Source organism: Alligator sinensis, unplaced genomic scaffold (genome assembly GCF_000455745.1).
Source record: "Alligator sinensis unplaced genomic scaffold, ASM45574v1 scaffold615_1, whole genome shotgun sequence".
In the NCBI taxonomy this organism is placed as follows: domain Eukaryota; kingdom Metazoa; phylum Chordata; order Crocodylia; family Alligatoridae; genus Alligator; species Alligator sinensis.
In genome coordinates, this window is record NW_005841982.1 from 1130687 (window position 1) to 1150407 (window position 19721).

The window sequence follows — 19721 nt, forward strand, 5'->3', positions numbered from 1 at the left end:
ATTCATTCCTTTTCATAATAAATTAGAACAACTCACCTAGTGATTTCTCATCTGTATGGGTTAAGGCCAGGCTTTCAATAAATACAATTAATGCTTCAAATGCAAACTGCTCCACCAAGGAATTTTCTTCTCTATAGGAAGAAAAATAAAGTGTATTTGGTAGAAAAAATACATGGGAGCAAAAAAGAACTGAATATCAAACTCTAATATGAAATATAAAAATGAAAGGAGTAAAAGCTTCTTTGAAAGTAACAAAGATGACAAACAACTACATGAAATGCCCTCCTAAACAGAGCATAAAATTTTGGTCCTCAACTGCCAAAACAAAGATTATTTGTCCACCACTTTGAAACTAAATGTATAAATAAGAGCTTGTCATATTTATTTTATCCTTTGATGGAATCCGACCTCTTCAGTCTCCGTTTTCCACTCACATACAGCCCAACTATTTACACTCTTCATTTCTGGAGTAAATTTGAATCACTATAAAGAATCTGAAAAGAATCTAAAACCTAGTTTCTTTGCATATTAATGGCTGGAATAAACCAACATCTGTCAGTCAAGATCTGCCTGGGTTCTACTTTCAACATGTTTATGTACTTTGGTATAGTCATATTTTAATCAGATCTGTTTAGTTGCTGATCAAGTACCACCAATTCACCTAAATTCTCTATAAATGTTGTTAAAAGCAAGTGCTGCTCCCAGTCTCTTGAATGCATTTGGGTGAAGAGCAAGGCTGTAGAGTCGCTTGAAGAGAGATTTGGTATTTACTGGACTTTTCTCTTGCTGCTGTGGTGTTGTCTGCTTAATTGACCACTTCATAAATTCTCGAATGCACTGACCACAGAAATCTCGTAAAGTGCTGTCAACAGGATCCACTATCCCATCCTAAATTTAAAATACAGATTATAAATAAACAATAACAATCCAATATTTTATAAAACACTGAAGCCAAACAGAAAACATTCAGCACACTTTGCAGCAGAAGTACAATACTATTGCAGATTTTAAAAGTCCTTTTAATCTGTTGGGCACAGAATTTCAAAGTCTGTACTGCATGGGAACAAGAGGGGGATTGTTGCCTAACTGATAGAGCACTGGGAACCTGAAGACCCTTTTCACCTTTGTGCAACTCAGCTCTTCCCTCTGTAAAACTGAGACAACACTCACCTTTTTTTAAAGTACTCTGAGATCCACCAAACAAGTACTGTTCAACCCTCAGTCCATGGGCAAAATCTGGCACACAGAGACATGTTATATTCTAGAACACAAGGCTCCCCATGGATCCAAAAATTTGGTGGCAGGGGAGCAGTAGCAGCTAGCTGCTGCTCCCCAACTGTCAAATTTCCAGACAAATTCAATCCTGCCATGTAGGGCCCAATCTGACTTGCAGACTGGCCCCACACCAGTTATCTGGCCTGTGGAGCCAAGAGATTGGGTATCACAGCACAAATCAATTATACCTCTATGACAGTCATTTGATCAGGATAAAGCAAAACCCCTTTTTGGAAGTTAAAACTTTTGCCTAACATCAGCAGAAAAGGATTTACAAATAGGATGTATAATTTATTTTCAGAACTTTCTTGTACATGCTGATTATAAAATGCTATAGATTTTTTCAAAAATTAAAAATACAGTTAATGTATATTCTTAAGATGCTGACCTTTAGATACTGCCAATAAAAAAAATAGATTTTGGATCCATAAGAGTATGGAGTCCATTACCAGAATTTAAAGCAGCAACAAATAAGATGGCTTGCATATTTTATATGCCTCCATTTTATATAAATTATGAGCATGCTTTTATTGTTCCTTTAGCTGATGTTATTTTACTTTTCAAGATCATACAGGATGAAAGAAAGAGAAACTGCCTACCAAAATAGCTTCCAACAATGCCACTGTATCTTGACTTTCAAACTTCTTGTTGTTGGTGAACCAGTGAATAAGTTGCATGACTAAAGGCTCATATAACTGTCTTGTCACCTGAGGAGATAAAAAAAACCCCACAAAAACAACTCCCAATAGATTAAACATATTTTATTCTTAGGCATTCATTTAACAGTGGAAAAAATGAAGCAAAGCCCAAAACAAACTTGTTAAGCAAGATAAACTGAGCAGTTAGCAATTTCACATTACATACCTAGCACTGGGAATGAAAAGATGCATTCAAATAATGGCACGGCAGAATTAATCAATTTATTTCACAACCACATGCAGCACAGTAAAGCTGCTTCCTATTAAATTTTGAATTTCAAAAAGTTTATTTTGAGATCAAGCAGACAAAACTTCAAAACTAGAGGATCCCATATGAACAAAACCCATGCCAAATGCAAACTTTCACTGGTATACAACTGCTTAGTCCAATGGAATAGAACCCACTTACCCCAACAATTTTTTAAAGCTTATGTCTGTTCTTTATATTTTGGTGTACTCAAAAAGAAACTAAGCTTGGAGGTGGGAAGATCCAGTTCCTTGAAAAAACAATTCACAGCTTTTTCGATAGCATGAAACATTTGGTTCTACAGTTCTGTGCATATGCATATATTAAGTTTTAAAACTGGAAAACTGAAGGTAAATATATTTTCCTACGTTTCTGCGTATATAAAGCTTTGTACATTTTGAATTGTTTGGATACAATATACTAGAACTGCATGCAATTTTTTTCATTTCCAGGCACCAATGGTCATAAATTTAAATATTTTCCTCTGGATGAGGTTGTTGGAATACAAAATGACCAACTTCCCCCAAAACGTCACTTATACTCTGAAAAGCTTTTGCAGTGAATCAAACTGTAGGAGACTGCTGCCTTAACTATACTTCTGTGAGTTGATTGAGATTCCAAAGAATCACTATTTGAGTGTTTTACCAGGAAGCCCCCAAAATACATGCATCTGTTTACCTGGTCTACATCACAGGCAAGACAAAGCAGTACAGGAAATGTTCGTTTATAGAGCTGATACATGGGTGAGGAACCTTGACGTCCTTCTGGCATTTGAGATGCTTTCCCCAACATGAACATAACTAAGCCATGTAAGAGTTCACATGCTGCAACCTGAAATAAAGGTTTAAGCATCCATTTTAGTTGTATATTGGATACTGACACAGAAAAAATAATGAAGGGCCAGCAAAGTGGTGCTGGAATTCTTCCAGTTTATAAATACTAATGCATTCATTTTGAGCCATACTGCATTGACCCATATACTTCGAGTAGTTCAGCTACGTTTTGTCCAACCTTCCATCTAAAGACACTGCCTCATTTCATTGTGCATGTTTTTAAAATAAAATTTAACTGGGGAAACACATTTAAATAATTCATAAACGTACAATCTAGTACATAAATTGGATTGGGCTCCCTCAGAAACCTATGGCTCCAATCAAGCACAGTACACAGGGTATGTGCTTAAGTGTTTTGCTGAAGTCAATGATAGGGGAAATAAAAACAAGAGAGAAGTCTAGACAATGCAAAAATAAAAACAGTTAGCAAGAAAGCTCCATCTACACTCTACAAGTTCAGATCTCAACAGACATAGCTATCTAGTAGAGCCCAGGGGTTTATTTCTAAGTTTTTTTGATGGATTATAGCAAAGGTTCCCAATCACCGGGAAGCAGCTTTGTACCACGCCACAAAGGGTTGGCTGCCAGGTCATGGCACAAGCCCCCAGCTCGGACTCCCTGTCTGTCCGCCTGGGCGAGCAGCTTCCACCACCAGCAGTCAAGTGCTGGGCAGTGGGGAAGCCCTGGGAGGGAAGCAGCTGGCTCTGTGCACCCCTTCCCGCTCCCATGCCAGTCCGCAGTATTTAAAATAAAAGGTTGGGAACCACTGGATTATAGAACAGCATTTCTGCGAATTAAGTGACAACCTAGCAAAAAAGGATTTTCTGCACTAGGAATGGAGTCCTTTTGTAAGGATTATCTCATAGCTATTGCATAAAATTGAAAACATGAAAATGCAAATACTTTAGTCTGCCGGTCACTAGCAGAGAGAGCAAGTTCAGTCACACGAGGCAAGAAGATATCCAGGTAAATAACTGGCTTCATGTCTACAAAAGGCACAGCGAAGTTCAGATGTTTCTCACTGTCCCAGGACACAAATTTCTTCATCATTTCTTCTTCAGAAGCAGCTAGTATAGGTGTAAAAGAGCAAAAACAAAGATAAAGTTTAACCTAATCAACTAACCAGAGTATTCAAAAAAATTAACAGGCACTGAAGTTGTCAGGCAAAATGCCTGAAGTCAAAGGGATATAGATCTTTGACCAAATAGGAAAAACATAACCTACCAAACCAGATACTTGTTAGCACGATGGTAGTAGCTTCATTTTCTAAGAAAGTGGTTCCATCACAAGGTGGAGAAAATAACTGCTACCAATTTTTAATAAGACAGATCAACCATCCTACTCCAACAGCCTAAACTCAGCAATTTATGAACTTAGAACATATTGGAGTCCACTTGTTCCAGAACACTCCCCCCCCCCCCAAAAAAAAAATGAATAAATGAAAAAGGAAAAACAATAAAAAAATCTGAACAAGGGAAAAGACAGCAAAGAGGACCACAAGATGTGCCCCAAAACTTTGATCCCTTAAAGCAGCTGTAGGTGTATACTACAGACCATGGGACCTGGGGTGCCTTGAAATCCTGTCAAGGGTGTGCAAACATGATTTACAAAATAAACCCGAAGATTTCAAATAGAAATCTGTAGGATTAACAACATTCTGTCCTGTTGTGGTCCGAGTTGTCTGCAACAGAATTGCACTATAATTTTTCTGTAGTAAAAAAACAAAATTAAAAGCCAGCATTTTCTGCAGGGTGCCTTGAATCTAAAAATCTTGAGAATCACTGCTCTAAAGACTGCAAGGTACAACTCTACATAACAAAACTAGCTTTCTGAAATCAACAGAATAGTCTTCAAGTGTGTAAGATTAGGCATAGAATCATAGAAGAAAGATTAGGGTTGGAAGGGACCTCAGGAGGTCATCTAGGCCGACCCCCTACTCAAAGCAGGACCAAACCCAACTAGATCATCCCAGCCAAAGCTTTGTCTAGCCAGGTCTTAAAAATCTCCAAGGATGGAGATCCCACCACCTCTCTGGGTAATCTGTTCCAGTGTTTTACTACCCTCCGAGTGAGAAAATTCTTCCTAATATCTAATCTAAACTTCCTTGCTGCAACTTGAGACCATTGCTGCTTATTGTGTCAAGCACAGACCCGTGACTGGCCACTTCACCAAGATAACGCAGATCCGTTCTTTAGAACTCTGAGTTCTACCCCGTAGCCAGCTCCCTATCCACCTGTCTAGCAGTTAAGCCCGCAATCCTCCAACTTTCCCATGAGAACATCATGGGATACCAGGTGAAAGGCCTTTTGGAAGTCTAGGTATACAACGTTGATCTCCTCTCTCTTATCCAGGTGGTGAGTTACCTCGTCGTAGAAGGAGATGAGACTGGTAAGACAAGACCTACCCACAACAAAGCCATGCTGGCTGTCATTCAGAATCCCACCTCCTGCAAGTGTATCGCACATAGACTCCTTCATGAATTTTTCCAGGATTTTCCCTGGGATAGAAGTTAGGCTAATTGGCCTATAGTTGCCCCAGGCCTCTCTCCTTCCCTTCTTGAAGATGGGCACAACATTGGCCCTCTTCCAGTCTTCAAGGACCTCCCCCAAGCACCACAAGTTTTGGAAGAGTTTCGCCAGAGGTCCCACAATGACTTTGGTCAGCTCCTTCAGCACTCTCAGAAGAAGTTCACCTGGTTTTGCTGACTTATAAATGTTTAACTTTCCTAACTGATCACGTACCAGCTCAACATCAACAGTAGGAAGGTGGTCATTCCCACCATGCCCATTCTGAACCTTATCTAGTATGATTTTCCCCTTAGTCCAGTGAAATACTGAAGCAAAGTAGTCATTCAGGAGTTCAGTTTTCTCCTGAGTGTCAGTAACCAGCTGTCCTGAGTTGTTAAGCAATGGTCCAACACTTCCATTTGTTTTCCTCCTGTTCTCTATATCCTTAAAGAAGGACTTCTTATTGTCCTTGATTTCTGTTGCTAGTTTAAATTCAGTTGCCACCTTAGCCTTTCTAACCTGTTCCCTACAAGTGTGGGCTGTTGCTGTATAGTCCTCTTTGGGGACTGTCCCAAGCTTCCATTGTTTGTATGCCTCTTTCTTCTTTTTCAAGAGGACTATGATGTCCCTATTAAACCAAGAGGGTTTACCAGACCTTCTGCTACCTTTCCTCTGCATGAGAATGGACATTTTTTGTGCTTTGAGGATCATGTCTTTGAGGAACAACCACTCTTCATGCACTCCTTTTACCTTCAGTCCCTGGTCCCGCAGCACTTCCCGTACTATTGCCCTGAGCCTGCTGAAATTCACTTTTTTGAAGTCCAAAACTTCAACCCTGCTAGCTGATTTGCCTGCCTTGCAATGGACAGTGAATATTATAGTTTCGTGGTCACTGTCACCCAAGCTATCCTCTATATTCAAGCCGCTCACCAGATCGTCTCTTTTGGCCAAGATCAAGTCTAGGAGAGCATTACCTCTGGCAGGCCCATGCACTTCCCAAGTCAGGTAGAGCTCTTCAATACTGGTCAGGAAGCAACACAACCGATCCAACTTGGCCAAGTGTTCCTCCCAAGAGATATCTGGGTAATTGAAGTCACCCAAGACGACCATGTCCCATGTGGCCACGGCCTCTGCCAGTTCTCGAGAGAACTCCAGATTGAGCTCCTCCTCCTGGTTTGGTGGTCTGTAGTATACAACTACAGTTAGGTCCCTCTCATCGCGCCCCAACTCCCCCCCCGCAGTAGTTTGACCCACAGGATTTTGAGCCACTCTTCTCTGGAGCTGATGTCGGCCTCCAAGCAGGTGTACTGCTCCCTCACGGAGAGGGGCACCTCCACCTTTCTTCCCTATGTAGTCCCTTCTGTGCAGGGTATAACCCCCTATGGCTACATTCCGATCATGTGGGGAGTCCCACCAGGTCTAGATCGTAATGCCCACTGGAGAGTAGGAGGGCTAGCTCCTCCTGCTTCTTCCCCATGCTCCTGACATTCATGTACAGGCAACCCGAGTCCTCCAATTGAGACGCTCAATTTCCTGTCACGCTGACAGAGAACCATTCCCACAGCTGGTTTGTGCATTTCATAAAAGAATAAGGTTTATAAAGCTTTATTTCAAGTGAGGTGTATATGAAAGAACATAAAAGTATAATGTTTATAAGATACATACCTGTAACTAAGCTTCGGTTGACCTGACCTCCCAAAGAACCAAGAAGCTGTACCACTCTAGATCTCATTGCCTCCAAAGAGAGATCTTCATTCTGGGTAATTCAGAATATCATTACAAAAGTAATACAATATGGCACTTACGGACCTATGTAAACTTTATGCATATAAGCAAATATAAGCCTGGGACCTCAATTCACCTGTGTATGCAAAATGAAAACATAACCTTCTTGACTCAGTAAGAGGAGAACTGGAAAAATATTTAAAAGATAACTGGTTTCATATGCAGTTTCTCTCCCCAATCAAATTTATTTTAAGACATCAAAATAATCACTTTATCTTTAAGATGCTTCCAATTTTCACAGGAAGGATGAAAGTTTTGTGGAAAAAATTGTCAACTTTCTGTAGGGGGAATATTACACATTCGTAGATGTAAAATGTCACAAAAATTGTTTTAAAGGCCAAGAATTTTTTTCAAAAACAGAATTTTAACAGTAGGCATCTAAATCTGTATTGAGGTACCAAGCTGATTTCAAAAGGGTTGGTAGACAAGAACCTGTATTGACACAGATTAATTTACTTCCATGTGTGAATTATCTGGCTTTGTTCACAAGACACTAGATTTAACATAATATCTTTATGCACAAACAGGATAACCTAGTTTTTATATGCCTAAATATTTTCAACATTGAAGGAAATCACTGGCTTGTGCAAGTGGTATGTCTGACTTAAATGACTTTGCATGAAGTTTTAGACAGGATTAAAAAAAAAACAGCCATCCCCACAAAATGCCATTCATGAACTATGCCATTAGATAGTCAAGATTCCAATTTTAAAGAAGTGTAGCATTTAGACTACCAGACAGTAAATTCAGATATGCTTTATGAGGAAGACTTCATGTACTCCGCTGCAACCTTGATCTAAACTCAAAAACATTCTGTTAGAACTGGATTTTTTTATAGAACTAAAAGTAAAATTAATGACAACCAATTTCTTAGCCCCTATATTATTTGATCTAAAAAACTATTTTACACTGCCAGTACATTTCCAGTATTCATTACGCCACAGATTATGATGTTTAGATTTCAGAGTGAAAATGCCATTGAAATAAATGGGGTTGTTCATACTTTTAAGTGCAACCATTTCTCATGGTCTGCCAATTCATGCAGCCTTCACTGTATCAGTTTACACTGGGGTCAATTTATCAAGATTTTCTTTGTAAACATATGTGCAAGAAGCATATTCTGAGGAAAAATAAAAACTGAGACTACTGAATAATTCTGTCACACAAGGTAAATTCCACAACTAAGATGCTCTACAAAACCTGAAAATACATACAGAAATCAGTTTTGTAACATGACAATAAAATCCATCTAACCAATGTTCTAGCAGGCTTTAAGCTACATAAGAAAAAACAAAAAAACAAAAAACAAAAAACTATACAAGGATGCATTTACTAAGCAATATAAAAAAAAACTAATGACAACATAAAGCTCAAGTCAATAAATAATAATGCAGTCTAGTTTAAAATATAATACAGAACATTTTCACTTCTATTTGCAAAAGGCACAATACTCTTTGGTTTGAAATCTAAGCAGAATAAGTCTTACAGTCTTAAGGGGAAAAAAATAAAGAGGAGGCTTTACCAATGAAAGGGCCTTTGCTTTTCTCAGACGTTGTATCACAACTTTGTTAAATCCTTTCTGGACTGCCTGAGAAAGCTTCTTCACTTCCCAATTATTCTGGAACTCATCTGATCAACAACAAACAGCCTATTAATATTCACTTCCTGTACCTGTCATTTACCTTCTTTCACAAGTATTTTACAAAACAACTTGTTTTTGCAACAGGAGAAATGAAGTTTTTAGGTTGAAAACAAAACCCCCCTCTAGTTTTAAGAAACATTTAAGACTGACTGATGACTAAAAGGAAGCATCTCATCAAAGAGAGAACAAATTTTTGTCTCCAAGGAATGAGAACTTGAATGAATTGAAGAGGAGATATATTTGAACTTGAAAGGTGGTGAGAAAGGACAAAGCAATTCTCATCAAAAGGGTCTTTGACCAAGCAACTGAGAGGGTAGCATATCATTGGACACAAAGAAGTTCTATAGATTTTACAGAAAAACTTATTATTTGACAGCTAATTAAAGAGAAGTAATAAGGAACATTTTCAGCCTCCAATTTGTGCCTGTTACTTGAACGAAGAGCACTGAGAAAAGCTAATTATTTTAGATGAGAGCAAAACAGACCCAGGGGGATTTCAGCCCATCCATAGAATTTCAGCCCATCCACAAAGAATTCTCGCTGGCAAGATACAGTAAAAGCTTTGTTATCTGGCATCTTTGGGGTAAGGGGATTGCCAGTTATGTAAAAATTCTGGTTATCTGAAATAACCTGGGAGGGGTTTTCAGATAACGCAGAGCTGGTGGAAGTGGGGTGGGGTTTGGGATAGAAACACTAGTATTCCACATGCAAGAATTTCCACAATACACTGCAAGGCTTTCAAATTCATGCCCCCATGAGCTACTTTTTAATTAAATACTTTAATATACTACAGCCAGCAAATGCCCTCTCCATATTCCCACATTACCCATTTCATTTTTCCCTTCAATATACCTGGTGACGTAGCAGTCTTCAAATAGCCATCAAGAAGAGGTAAGACATCTTTGTAGTAAGGCTGCATTATGTTTTTGGGTATGTGAGAGGACCAGTCTTCTAGAGCACTGAGAGCCACATCAGCCATAGGGGTATAGCTGAGACCCAACTTAAATGCATTCTGTGTGTTAAACAAGGCCGTTATATAGCATTCATTAAAAAAAGAGAGAGATTTAAATGGAAAAAAATAAGCAACCATATGATAAGGAAAAAAGCGTTCTTCCTATTTTTAGTTCCTGAACAGTTGGTATGACAGTTCGATAAATTATTTGCTAACATCTGCAAATTTGCTAATATCTTAGGCCCTTGGCAAGCATTCAGTTAAAGGCATGATGGGATTTGATGCACAGTACCAACAATTGTGCCTCGTGCCATGCTACATGTGCATGGCAGAAGATATGATTATGGGATGCAAGATCAGATCCCAATCATGCCATATTGCCAGCATGGGGAGAGCCTGGGGTCATGATCCTGGGCTCCCCATGTACCAGCAAGCAGCAAGCCACTCAGCTGATCCCTGCTCCCAGCCTCAGGAGCGCATCAGTCAAGGGCCCCAAATGAATCCCCGAGGCTGGGAGTGGTAGTCAGCTGCCTGGGGCTCCCAGCCCTGGGGGTGCATCACAGCCCTTTGCTCAATGTACCCTTAAGGTTAGTAACCCTGATTAGCCAATGTCTGGCCACACATTCAATTTAAAGCACAATGGGAACCAGCCATGAAGTTGTTACACCTCTTCTGTAACAAATTTATGGTTTATTGCTTGTTTTATAACACCATTAGTTGTACTACTACTTAAGATGTGATTAAGTGGTTAAGCATGTCTTCAGCGTAATGTCTGTCAGGGGCCTTAGAGCTTACTGCATAAGCAGGCCTTGTATTCAAACTGCTAAACAGCTCTGACCCTGAAAATCTGTCATGCAAATTTACCAGTTAACACACAAAAAAAAGTCAATAAATGTATACTTTAACATGATGATGACATGGAAAAAACCCCAAAAATCTAAAGGCAGCTTGCCTGCCTGAGAAAATAAGATAGTAAGACCATATAAACAGACTTTTACAAAACTAGCTTAAAAAATGTGTGCTAAGTGACCCACCTGCAATGCAGGAACATAAGCTTTGATATCAAGCATAATGATGTCATGAGGTAAGGAGAGCACAAACGTCAGACAAGATGCTAACAACTCGTCTTTGTACTGTTTCATTCTTGCTGCCACCTAAAATTCAGAAACGTAAGAACACAAGAGTTACACACATCACTTGTTTAGGTGGCAAACAAAAGTTTAAGATCTTGTTGCCCATTACGCTATATGAAGCATGTAATTCATAGAACTGTGGGATTTCTTCACTGAAGTAGAAAATCAAGCACAGAATGACGAAAACACAAAGTCGCCTGGAAAATATCTGAAGGATAGGGCTTGCACTTAAAATTTTTAATTTTCAGATAAAAAAATTAGGTCAAGAACCTTTTGGCAATTCTTGGATCTGGGTAGGGTTTTATGTAGTTTTATATTTTGGTGTTTATTTCAGTTCATTCAAACAAAATTTAAAATACATTTAAACTGAGTAGTGGTTCTTTTTAAATATGCCATAAGCATATGTATTACTAAAAATAAAGTTTGATTTTGATCTCAATATTATAGCTGGCCAATTTCATCTCAGTAATAATATGCTCACTGGTCAAACTTACACAGCATGCAATCAACAGAAAACGTAATGATACTTTCAGCTAATACTGTAAAAGCCATCTTTCTGGACTAAAACTCTAAAGCCAAAAATAAAGGACTTTGCCAGAGTTGGGCATGTGGCATGTGTGAGACAACTAGCATGGGCAGCCTTTGTGTGTGGCACAGCAGATCAGAGAGGGGATAGGTAGCACAGCAGCAGACTGGGCAGGGAACAGAAAGCAGAGCAGTTGATTGGGCAGGGGAAGGGGACTAGAGTGCATTCTTGGAGGATGCAGGGCTTAATTTGTGGTACACTTGCCAAAAAAGGTGGGCCCCCACTGGATTATAGAATTTGCTTCCTACCTTGTTCCACAATATCCAAAAACTAACTGCTTCTCAGAGTAAAACCTATCCTATTCAGAGAGTTATTTCTAACACGGTGGCTCAGGTCATCATTTTATATTCTAGATAATGTTTAATGACAAATAGAAATTGTTTCATAATGTGCAATTCTGAACACCAATTGTTACAAGTTTTTTACATAACTCAAAACTATAGATCAGGGTGCAGGATCTGGATGCTGTGCATTATTAAGAACAATAACCAACCATCAGAGTGCACACAACTGAACAGCATCGCTGAGCACCACGGGTGTCAAAAATTTAATCTCTAAGGCCATGGAGTCCTATCATCCCACCTGTGGTGCTCCCTGCAGTTCTTGGAATGGATCCACATGCTACATACAGTGTGCACTGGATTGGTTCCATGTGCTGCATGTGGCATGCAGGACTGGGATAGGATACATTCTGCATGCAGAGCACAGGGCTGGTCCAGCATTTGCACTGCAAGCAGTGCCTGTGCCAGATTGGCCCTGTGTGCTGGGTCCAGCACATGCGACCAGTCTGTGGTTGAATCTGACCCACAGACTGGCCCCATGTCATTCATGTGGCCCCTGGACCTGAATGAGTTCAACATCCCTGCTGTACACTGACCAAACAAGACAGTTCTATTGCAGTACAGGAAATAATTTGCCACCCACATTCCAAAACAATGAGAATTCTCCCCTTGAATCTGTTATTTGTGTTTGGCAGATATATTTGCTATTTATTTTATAGTAAGCAGGATTTATTTTCCTCCCTGGAGTTCAAGCCTAACACAAATGTTTGCTATTAGAGAAGATGGGAGCAGGGAGAGGGGAGGAGTAGAAGAGGAAACCATAAAGTGATTTTATTTCCTCAATGAACTTGACATTTCATAAGTGAAGAATGTAAATGAGTTATAGCAACACAAAACTGGAAGGAATCCTCATCAAGCATCTGCCCCATGTTATCAAAAGCAACCACATCATACAATCCCTTTCATAAACTTATTAAAGTTCCATCTTAAAAGTGCTTTGGATTTTGCCCCCACTATTGCAACTGACAGGTTGTTCTGAAACCTCACTGCTCCAATGATTAGAAACCTTCTGTTTTCCAATTTCTACTTATTCAAAATTCATTTTTATAAACAACAAACCAAATCATGGCTGATATATGACTGGCAAACAGCCGATGTGTCCATCTTAAAGAAAGGAGTAAAAAGGGCAAAAACAAACATATCAGTTAACAGAATACAAGGATACAGAAAACACTTGAAAGAAAGGATAAAATGAATGAGTGCAAATGAAAAAGGAGCAGAACACAAAATGGGTTCATCAAAGGTAGATAATGCTGGATTACAACACAATTTGATAAATTTAGTATAAATCCTTATAATCAGATCTGCAATTTTACACGCCAGTTCTTTCCAAATTCTGGGATATATCCAAATTTCACACCCAAAACCCATACAAGTGCATTAAGCTTCTTGAACTGTACTTCAGCCTCAATTGTGGTAGCTTCCATTCCCATAGTGTAATCTCCCTTAGCCAGCTTTTTTCCATCTTGAGCAACACTGTTGTTATTATTGAAAAACGGGGGCAAAAATATCCCTTTAGTTTTTAGGTCATACCTAAATAACCTTTAATCTCACTGAATAGCATTGCTGGTCATTTATTACCTTAAATTAGTCTGGAGTTTTTCCCTATAAGTTTTTTCCCTGTTTGGGATAGGTTCCAGATAGCTTTTTACTCAAAAGAACAGCAGGCCTCCTTCACACTCAAGTCCTTGATCTCTTAAACCCAGCTGATTTACACTGTTTTCAGTTTTACACTGCTCTTCTGAGAGAACTTTAGATAAATGTTATGTGATGGCAGTATTTTCTTTTAAACACCAGCAGTAAACAGGTATGAATTCTACTGCAGACTTTTCAGTAGTTTTCTGGTGATATATAAAGACATAAAGCTGATTTGTTCACCGAAACATGAGTTGTTTGCTTACAGAGCTGATTCAGGAGTCTCTCCTGAAGAAAAGAGGTGAATTTAAAGTAAGCCTCCTATAATCCAAAATGATGAAATACATACATGAGAAAATTATAGGATACTGTTGCTATCAACATGTGACTGTATTCAGACTGCAATTTAAAAAAAAGTTTACCTCTTTTCCAAATTTTGCAAATAACGCAAAACAAGAGCTCTTCTCAGGGTCTTCAGGATATTTTTTCTGAGTCCCAGGACTTACATCCTGTATAACAAACTACAATCAATGATATGAACAAAGCCAATGACAGAGAGACAAGCCAACACCAGTACACACAGACAGTTCTGACATGTGGGAGGACTTAATACACAAGTTAGGTTCAGAATAAATTGCTGGGTGAGCAATCCCATTTACCAAGGGATCTTCCACAGTAAAAGTTTAATGCACACATTAATTCTCCCACCATTAAACATAAGCAATGTGTGCTGATGGCCTGGTCCCCCTTTCAGCTTCTGGACATACCATACATTAAATTCAACTGCTATTGTCCAATATGCACATGAATGGAAAGAAAAATGAGTTCAACAAGTATCACTCCTGCTTTTCCTTTTCACCCCCATCCAAGAACAGGTTATGCCTGACACTATGTAGGATTACAAAGATACACCCAGAAAAGTGGGGAGAGGAAAAAAAGAGGGTGATGTAGAAAACAGCATCAATACACCACAGCAGCAGTCCCCTTGGGCTGACCTGGATAAAATGCCTAAGTAATTTCCTCCGGAAGTCTATGGTGACCTAGCTGAAAAATTGATCCCTCCTGTACATATTCTTTGAGATAGCTTCAGTATGACAGAATCCAATCAAGCACCCACTGCTGGATGCTCAATAGACTGCAATTTGAGGACCCCAGACAGGTGTCCTGCTTCAGGACAAATGCTCTAATCACTACACTGTGGTATATAAGCCAATCAACTCTCCTCCAGTAGCTGTTAGCTTCTTTAAGTTAGTTCTCATGTCTGTCTCTCAGTTCTCTCTGCAGTACAGGCAGACCTTGGATTTCTCTATTGATGTGGTTTCAAGATCCAGGAAAGAGCATTCTATAGATAGAGTCTCTTTAAAAAATGACTTTTCAGCCTAATACTGTTTTTTCCAGGGATTTTTGTGCAAAAGATGTACTTTACCCTACATATCAGAAATAAAATATGAAATAATTGCCATTTAAACACTTTCAGTTGTGCACATATATTTTGAAATACACAGACCATAATATCATATTAAACAATTCCTGTTGGTAAAAAAAAACAAAACTCACCTCAAAATATTTTATTTTCTTGACAATTTTCATTACAACAGAGAGCAATTTGTAGAATCCACTAATAAGAGGTAGCCTTGTTGACTGTATAATAAGCTCATAACCAAAGGAATACACCCATTGCTTAAAATATTCAAGATGCTTCTTTGGCAGTATTTCTCTGCAAAATAGATGCAAAGGAAACATTCAACAAAAGCTGAATTGAAATGAGTACAAACTTCTTTCCAGCTTGGAAGTGAAAGATATGAGCACTGACAAAAAGTAGAATGTGTCAACAATTAATCTAGCATAAGCCAGTGAAGGAATACGTCAAAGAAGTGACAATCCTTTGACTGTAGTAATTAAATGACATGCTATCAGGAGCAAAATAAATTTCTTCCCAACCTTAACTGATGATCATTTTTAAGAGTATATACAATGTCACTCAATAATGTTGCTCAGTCAGAAGGCTGGGCAGAGTGACATCATAGAGACTAACTGGTTCAGAGAGGCATAGGCCATTTTAAGAAAGAACTTGCTGCATTCGATGCCTATGAAAGCTCATGCCTCTCTGAACCAGCTAGCCTCTAAGGTCTTATCCTGCTCTACCTTCTGCCAGACTTCAGACTAACCTAGCTAACCACCTCTCTGATAATCCTGAACACCTGAAGAGTTTTGGTCCATCATAGTAGAACATTGTAATAGTTTTTTTAATACATTATGCTACAAATTGGGATGGAGGGCAATCTGTGGCACATCTGTCAGAAAAAGGTAGACCATGTAAACCATGAGAGGTCAGAAGTCCTCATAAATTCTTCTATATAATGTCTAGTACTCAGTATAATAGCTTTATTTTTAAGGTATGCAGTATGTTTTATAAGTCAACAAAGTCTCTGGTTGAAAACACAAGTTGGATTTCTCCCAGGACAAAGCCTTTTAATCTGGAATCCTGAAGATATACGAGCTGATTATCCAATCCTAAATACCTGTGACATGCCTACAAAAGTACTGAGGTAACACTTTCTTGGGACTATCACGGCTAATTCAAGTTAACTCTGTTCAAACTGCCTGCATAAGTGACTGTCCCACTCTGTTCTGATGAGTCAAATCCAAAATCAGACATAGATAACACCTCCCCACCACCCACTGTTTTCAGCCTTTGAAAATAAAAATGAATGAAAATCAAATTCCTAAGTTAATGACCATCTTTTTTAAGTACTCCACTGGTGACAAGAACACCCAAGAGGGAATTTTAAGTTTCTTTTCTGTCTGCCTCCCTTACAACCTCTTCTAGCATCACATATCCTGAAGCCTGATGCAATTTTTTATGCCAGGGATCGGAAACCTTTATGAACTGTGACTCAAATGACTAGGCTCTGGTCTGATATGGACTGGAGTCCTGACTGGGCATTAGCAGCAAAGGGTTTTCCCTATACTGGTGCCAGGGCCAGGCAGGTGCACCCATGCTGCCATTGCTTCTCTCAGGCCTCCTTGTTTCCTGGCTGGGGCACAAACAGTTTCCAAATGGTGGGGACACTGGGGCTGAGGAGCTAGAAGCTGTGGCCACCCTGCTGCTGCTTCTCCCTGTATTCTTCTGCCCCTTGCCTCGTGGGTGAAGCTCAGATCTCCCCACCTCCAGCACAGCTCTACACCAGCTGGAAACTGTGCTCATGCCACAACTTTTGAAAGTGGTGGGGAGAAATGGTAGTGGCATGGGTGCAGCTGGAAGGTGTCTGCCCCCTACTCAGCCCCAGTGTGGCAGGCAAAAAGTCCTCTGGCTCTGTAGATCAGATCTGGCTCATGGGTATACATTGTCAATCCTTGTTCTATGAAGTTTCAGTTGCCCATTGTACTTAGATTTAATATTCTCCCCTATATCCTATACATTTATTGTCTTCTGATTAGTTAGCATTCTTGCCTTTGCAGATTTTAAAAGATATTTCAAACATGGGTACACGTCATGAAATAAGTGTGCTTAAATTATACACAGAACCCAGATTTTATATATCTTGGTTGCTTGCCATCTGGGTACTTTACAGCAGGTTGCCCAATTAAGGATGAACTACTCAGCTGCTCATCGTGGCTTTTGTTTCAAAGGATGATATTTCTCCATTGAGCTGGAGCTCATTAATGAGCCCAGACAGCTGACTGGAGCATCAGTGCCCTTTTAAATAAAAGCCTGAAGCAAACAGTTATGACACCTCAGAAGTCCCATGACTATACACACACACCCCTGCTTAGTTTGAAAACCTTCATCTTTCCAGAGGGGGAAGAAACCTAATTCCTTCAGTTTTACATAGCCCCTACTGTCCCTAAAACATGCTTCCTAATTCTTAAATTAATCTTAAATATGCAGTACCTGCAGAATTCCACTAGATTAATGAATGCAATAAAATCTGTAGGCTTGGCTGGCTGAAGGTTTGAAGCTGGATCAGAAGAAGGTATGATCATTACATCGCCAGATTCACTTTCAGCCTGAAAATAAGTGGAGGCACATGCTACTGAAATCTGTGGCACAACAGACAGCATGACAGAATGACTCAACATTTTAGTACTAAGAATTAGCAACAGTGGGAAAAATTAATTTGTAACAAATTAATCTGCCTTTTTGAAAAGTGAAAGACATAATTCTTTGGATTTGTAATTAGATGCTCACTCACAAGAGTAAAATAAGATGCCACAAAATACCATTAAAGATAGCTTGTCTAATTTGAAGCAAACCACACTTTTTGAAAATGGAAATCATACAATGTTGGTCTAGTAGACATCAAGAAATCATCTAGTCCATCTTTCTTCACTGAAGTAGAACAGTTTCCAGAAATAAATATTAATACATTCTGACAGCTTTCAATTTTATTTCAAGGAAAGATTTCAGAGGCTACACCATAACAAAAAAACATAAGTGAAAGGCTAAGATCTCACCTGTTCACTAAAAGTCAGTTTCTGAACTGTCAGGTCCAATTTTTCAATAATCTTCAATATAGATTTTATAAGTTCATCATACAACAAACGATTCAGAGACTGCAGGGGTGAATTTACTGTCAGAAAGTTTTCATCTGCAAAAACAGACTCCTTCGTAGAAGAAAGAGAAATATGTTTTAGAACACTGAAAAGCTATATCTAAAAATCCAACACGTAATAAAATTTAAACAAAACGGTATCAGAATCCAACCCTGTCATCAGATCTCAGTATTAAGTGTGTTTTACCTTCATTGCATCACAGTTCAGAAGACTTCTAAAAAGATCCAGATAGTCCCTATATGTTGGTACTTTCCATTTTCCTGTTCTGACCTCTCCAACTGCTGGGGGCTCTTCTGATTTAGAAGCTCCTTTCCCATCAAATTCCTAGAGGACAGTGGGCAGGGGGGGGAGGGGGGGGAAGAAAAAAAAAAAAAAAAAAAAATCAGTAAATTAACAAAGGGAGGTAATCCCAACACAGATCAAAGGGGGCAAGAGGGCGCAAAAGCCCCCATGACTCACCAAAAGCATACGGAAATGTCTCCTAGCTAAAAAGGAAGGGAGGGGCCATCACCAGGGAGGACTATACCTTGGTTGCTCAGGGCTGTAAAGGGTGGTCAGAAAGGCCAAGACACAGATGGAACTGGGACTAGCTACCTGGATCAAGGACAACAAGAAGTCCTTTTTTAAATACATAGGGGGTAAAAAAAAAAAAATGGTACCGGGTAACGTGGGGCCTCTGCAAGACACACTAGGAAATCTGGTCATCGCACCAGATGATAAAGCTAACCTATTTAACAATTTCTTTGCCTCCATTTTTCTGAGCAGGGACCCAGTCACCCCCTCCACTGGGACCCCTGTAGGCCCCAGGGGAGGCGCACCCAGGCCTACTGTCAGTGAGGACCTAGTCACGGAACTTCTGGAGGGACTGGATGTATTTAAATCAGCTGGTCCTGATGATCTCCACCCCAGAGCGCTGAGGGAATTAGCAGAAGTCACTGCGGGACCCCTGGCATGGCTTTACGAGCACTTGTGGTACTCTGGTGTGGTGCCAGAGAACTGGAAAAGGGCCAATGTGGTTCCCATTTTCAAAAAAGGGAGGAAGGAGGACCCAGGAAACTATAGGCCAGCTAGTCTTACCTCGATCCTGGGTAAGCTTTTTGAGAGAATTATCCTAGCGCATGTCCACGAAGGGCCAGCAGGGGAAATTATGTTTAGGGACAACCAGCATGGGTTCATTAGAGGCAGATCCTGTCAGACCAACCTGGTGGCCTTCTACGACCAGGTCACAAAAGCCTTAGATGCAGATAACGCGGTGGACGTAGTCTTTCTGGACTTTAGGAAAGCCTTCGACACTGTCTCTCACCCCATTCTCATTAAAAAACTAGGGGACTGTGGCATCGACACCTACAGTCAAATGGGTCACTAACTGGCTGGAGGGCCACACCCAGAGAGTGGTGGTGGACGGGTCTTATTCAACCTGGAGAGATGTGGGCAGTGTGGTCCCCCAGGGCTTGGTCCTCGGGCCCGCACTGTTCAACATCTTCATCAGCGACTTGGACGAGGGGATGAAAAGCACCTTGTTCAAATTCA

At 39.8% G+C, this 19721-nt stretch overlaps 1 protein-coding gene across 1 annotated transcript in view; it reads right to left on the reverse strand.

The window, feature by feature from the left end:
* The window catches only part of PRKDC (protein kinase, DNA-activated, catalytic polypeptide), a 123501-nt gene that overhangs the window by 88024 nt on the left and 15756 nt on the right, over positions 1-19721 (reverse strand). The window contains exons 15-28 of the mRNA XM_025201027.1: positions 18378-18515; positions 18093-18242; positions 17530-17645; positions 15192-15351; positions 14057-14143; positions 10974-11093; positions 9840-9999; positions 8868-8974; positions 7226-7316; positions 3957-4120; positions 2899-3051; positions 1875-1982; positions 662-888; positions 37-131 (exon numbers count right to left, since the gene is read on the reverse strand). Coding sequence (XP_025056812.1) covers positions 37-131; positions 662-888; positions 1875-1982; positions 2899-3051; positions 3957-4120; positions 7226-7316; positions 8868-8974; positions 9840-9999; positions 10974-11093; positions 14057-14143; positions 15192-15351; positions 17530-17645; positions 18093-18242; positions 18378-18515 — 1876 coding nt within the window. The remainder of the gene's footprint in view (positions 1-36; positions 132-661; positions 889-1874; positions 1983-2898; positions 3052-3956; positions 4121-7225; positions 7317-8867; positions 8975-9839; positions 10000-10973; positions 11094-14056; positions 14144-15191; positions 15352-17529; positions 17646-18092; positions 18243-18377; positions 18516-19721) is intronic.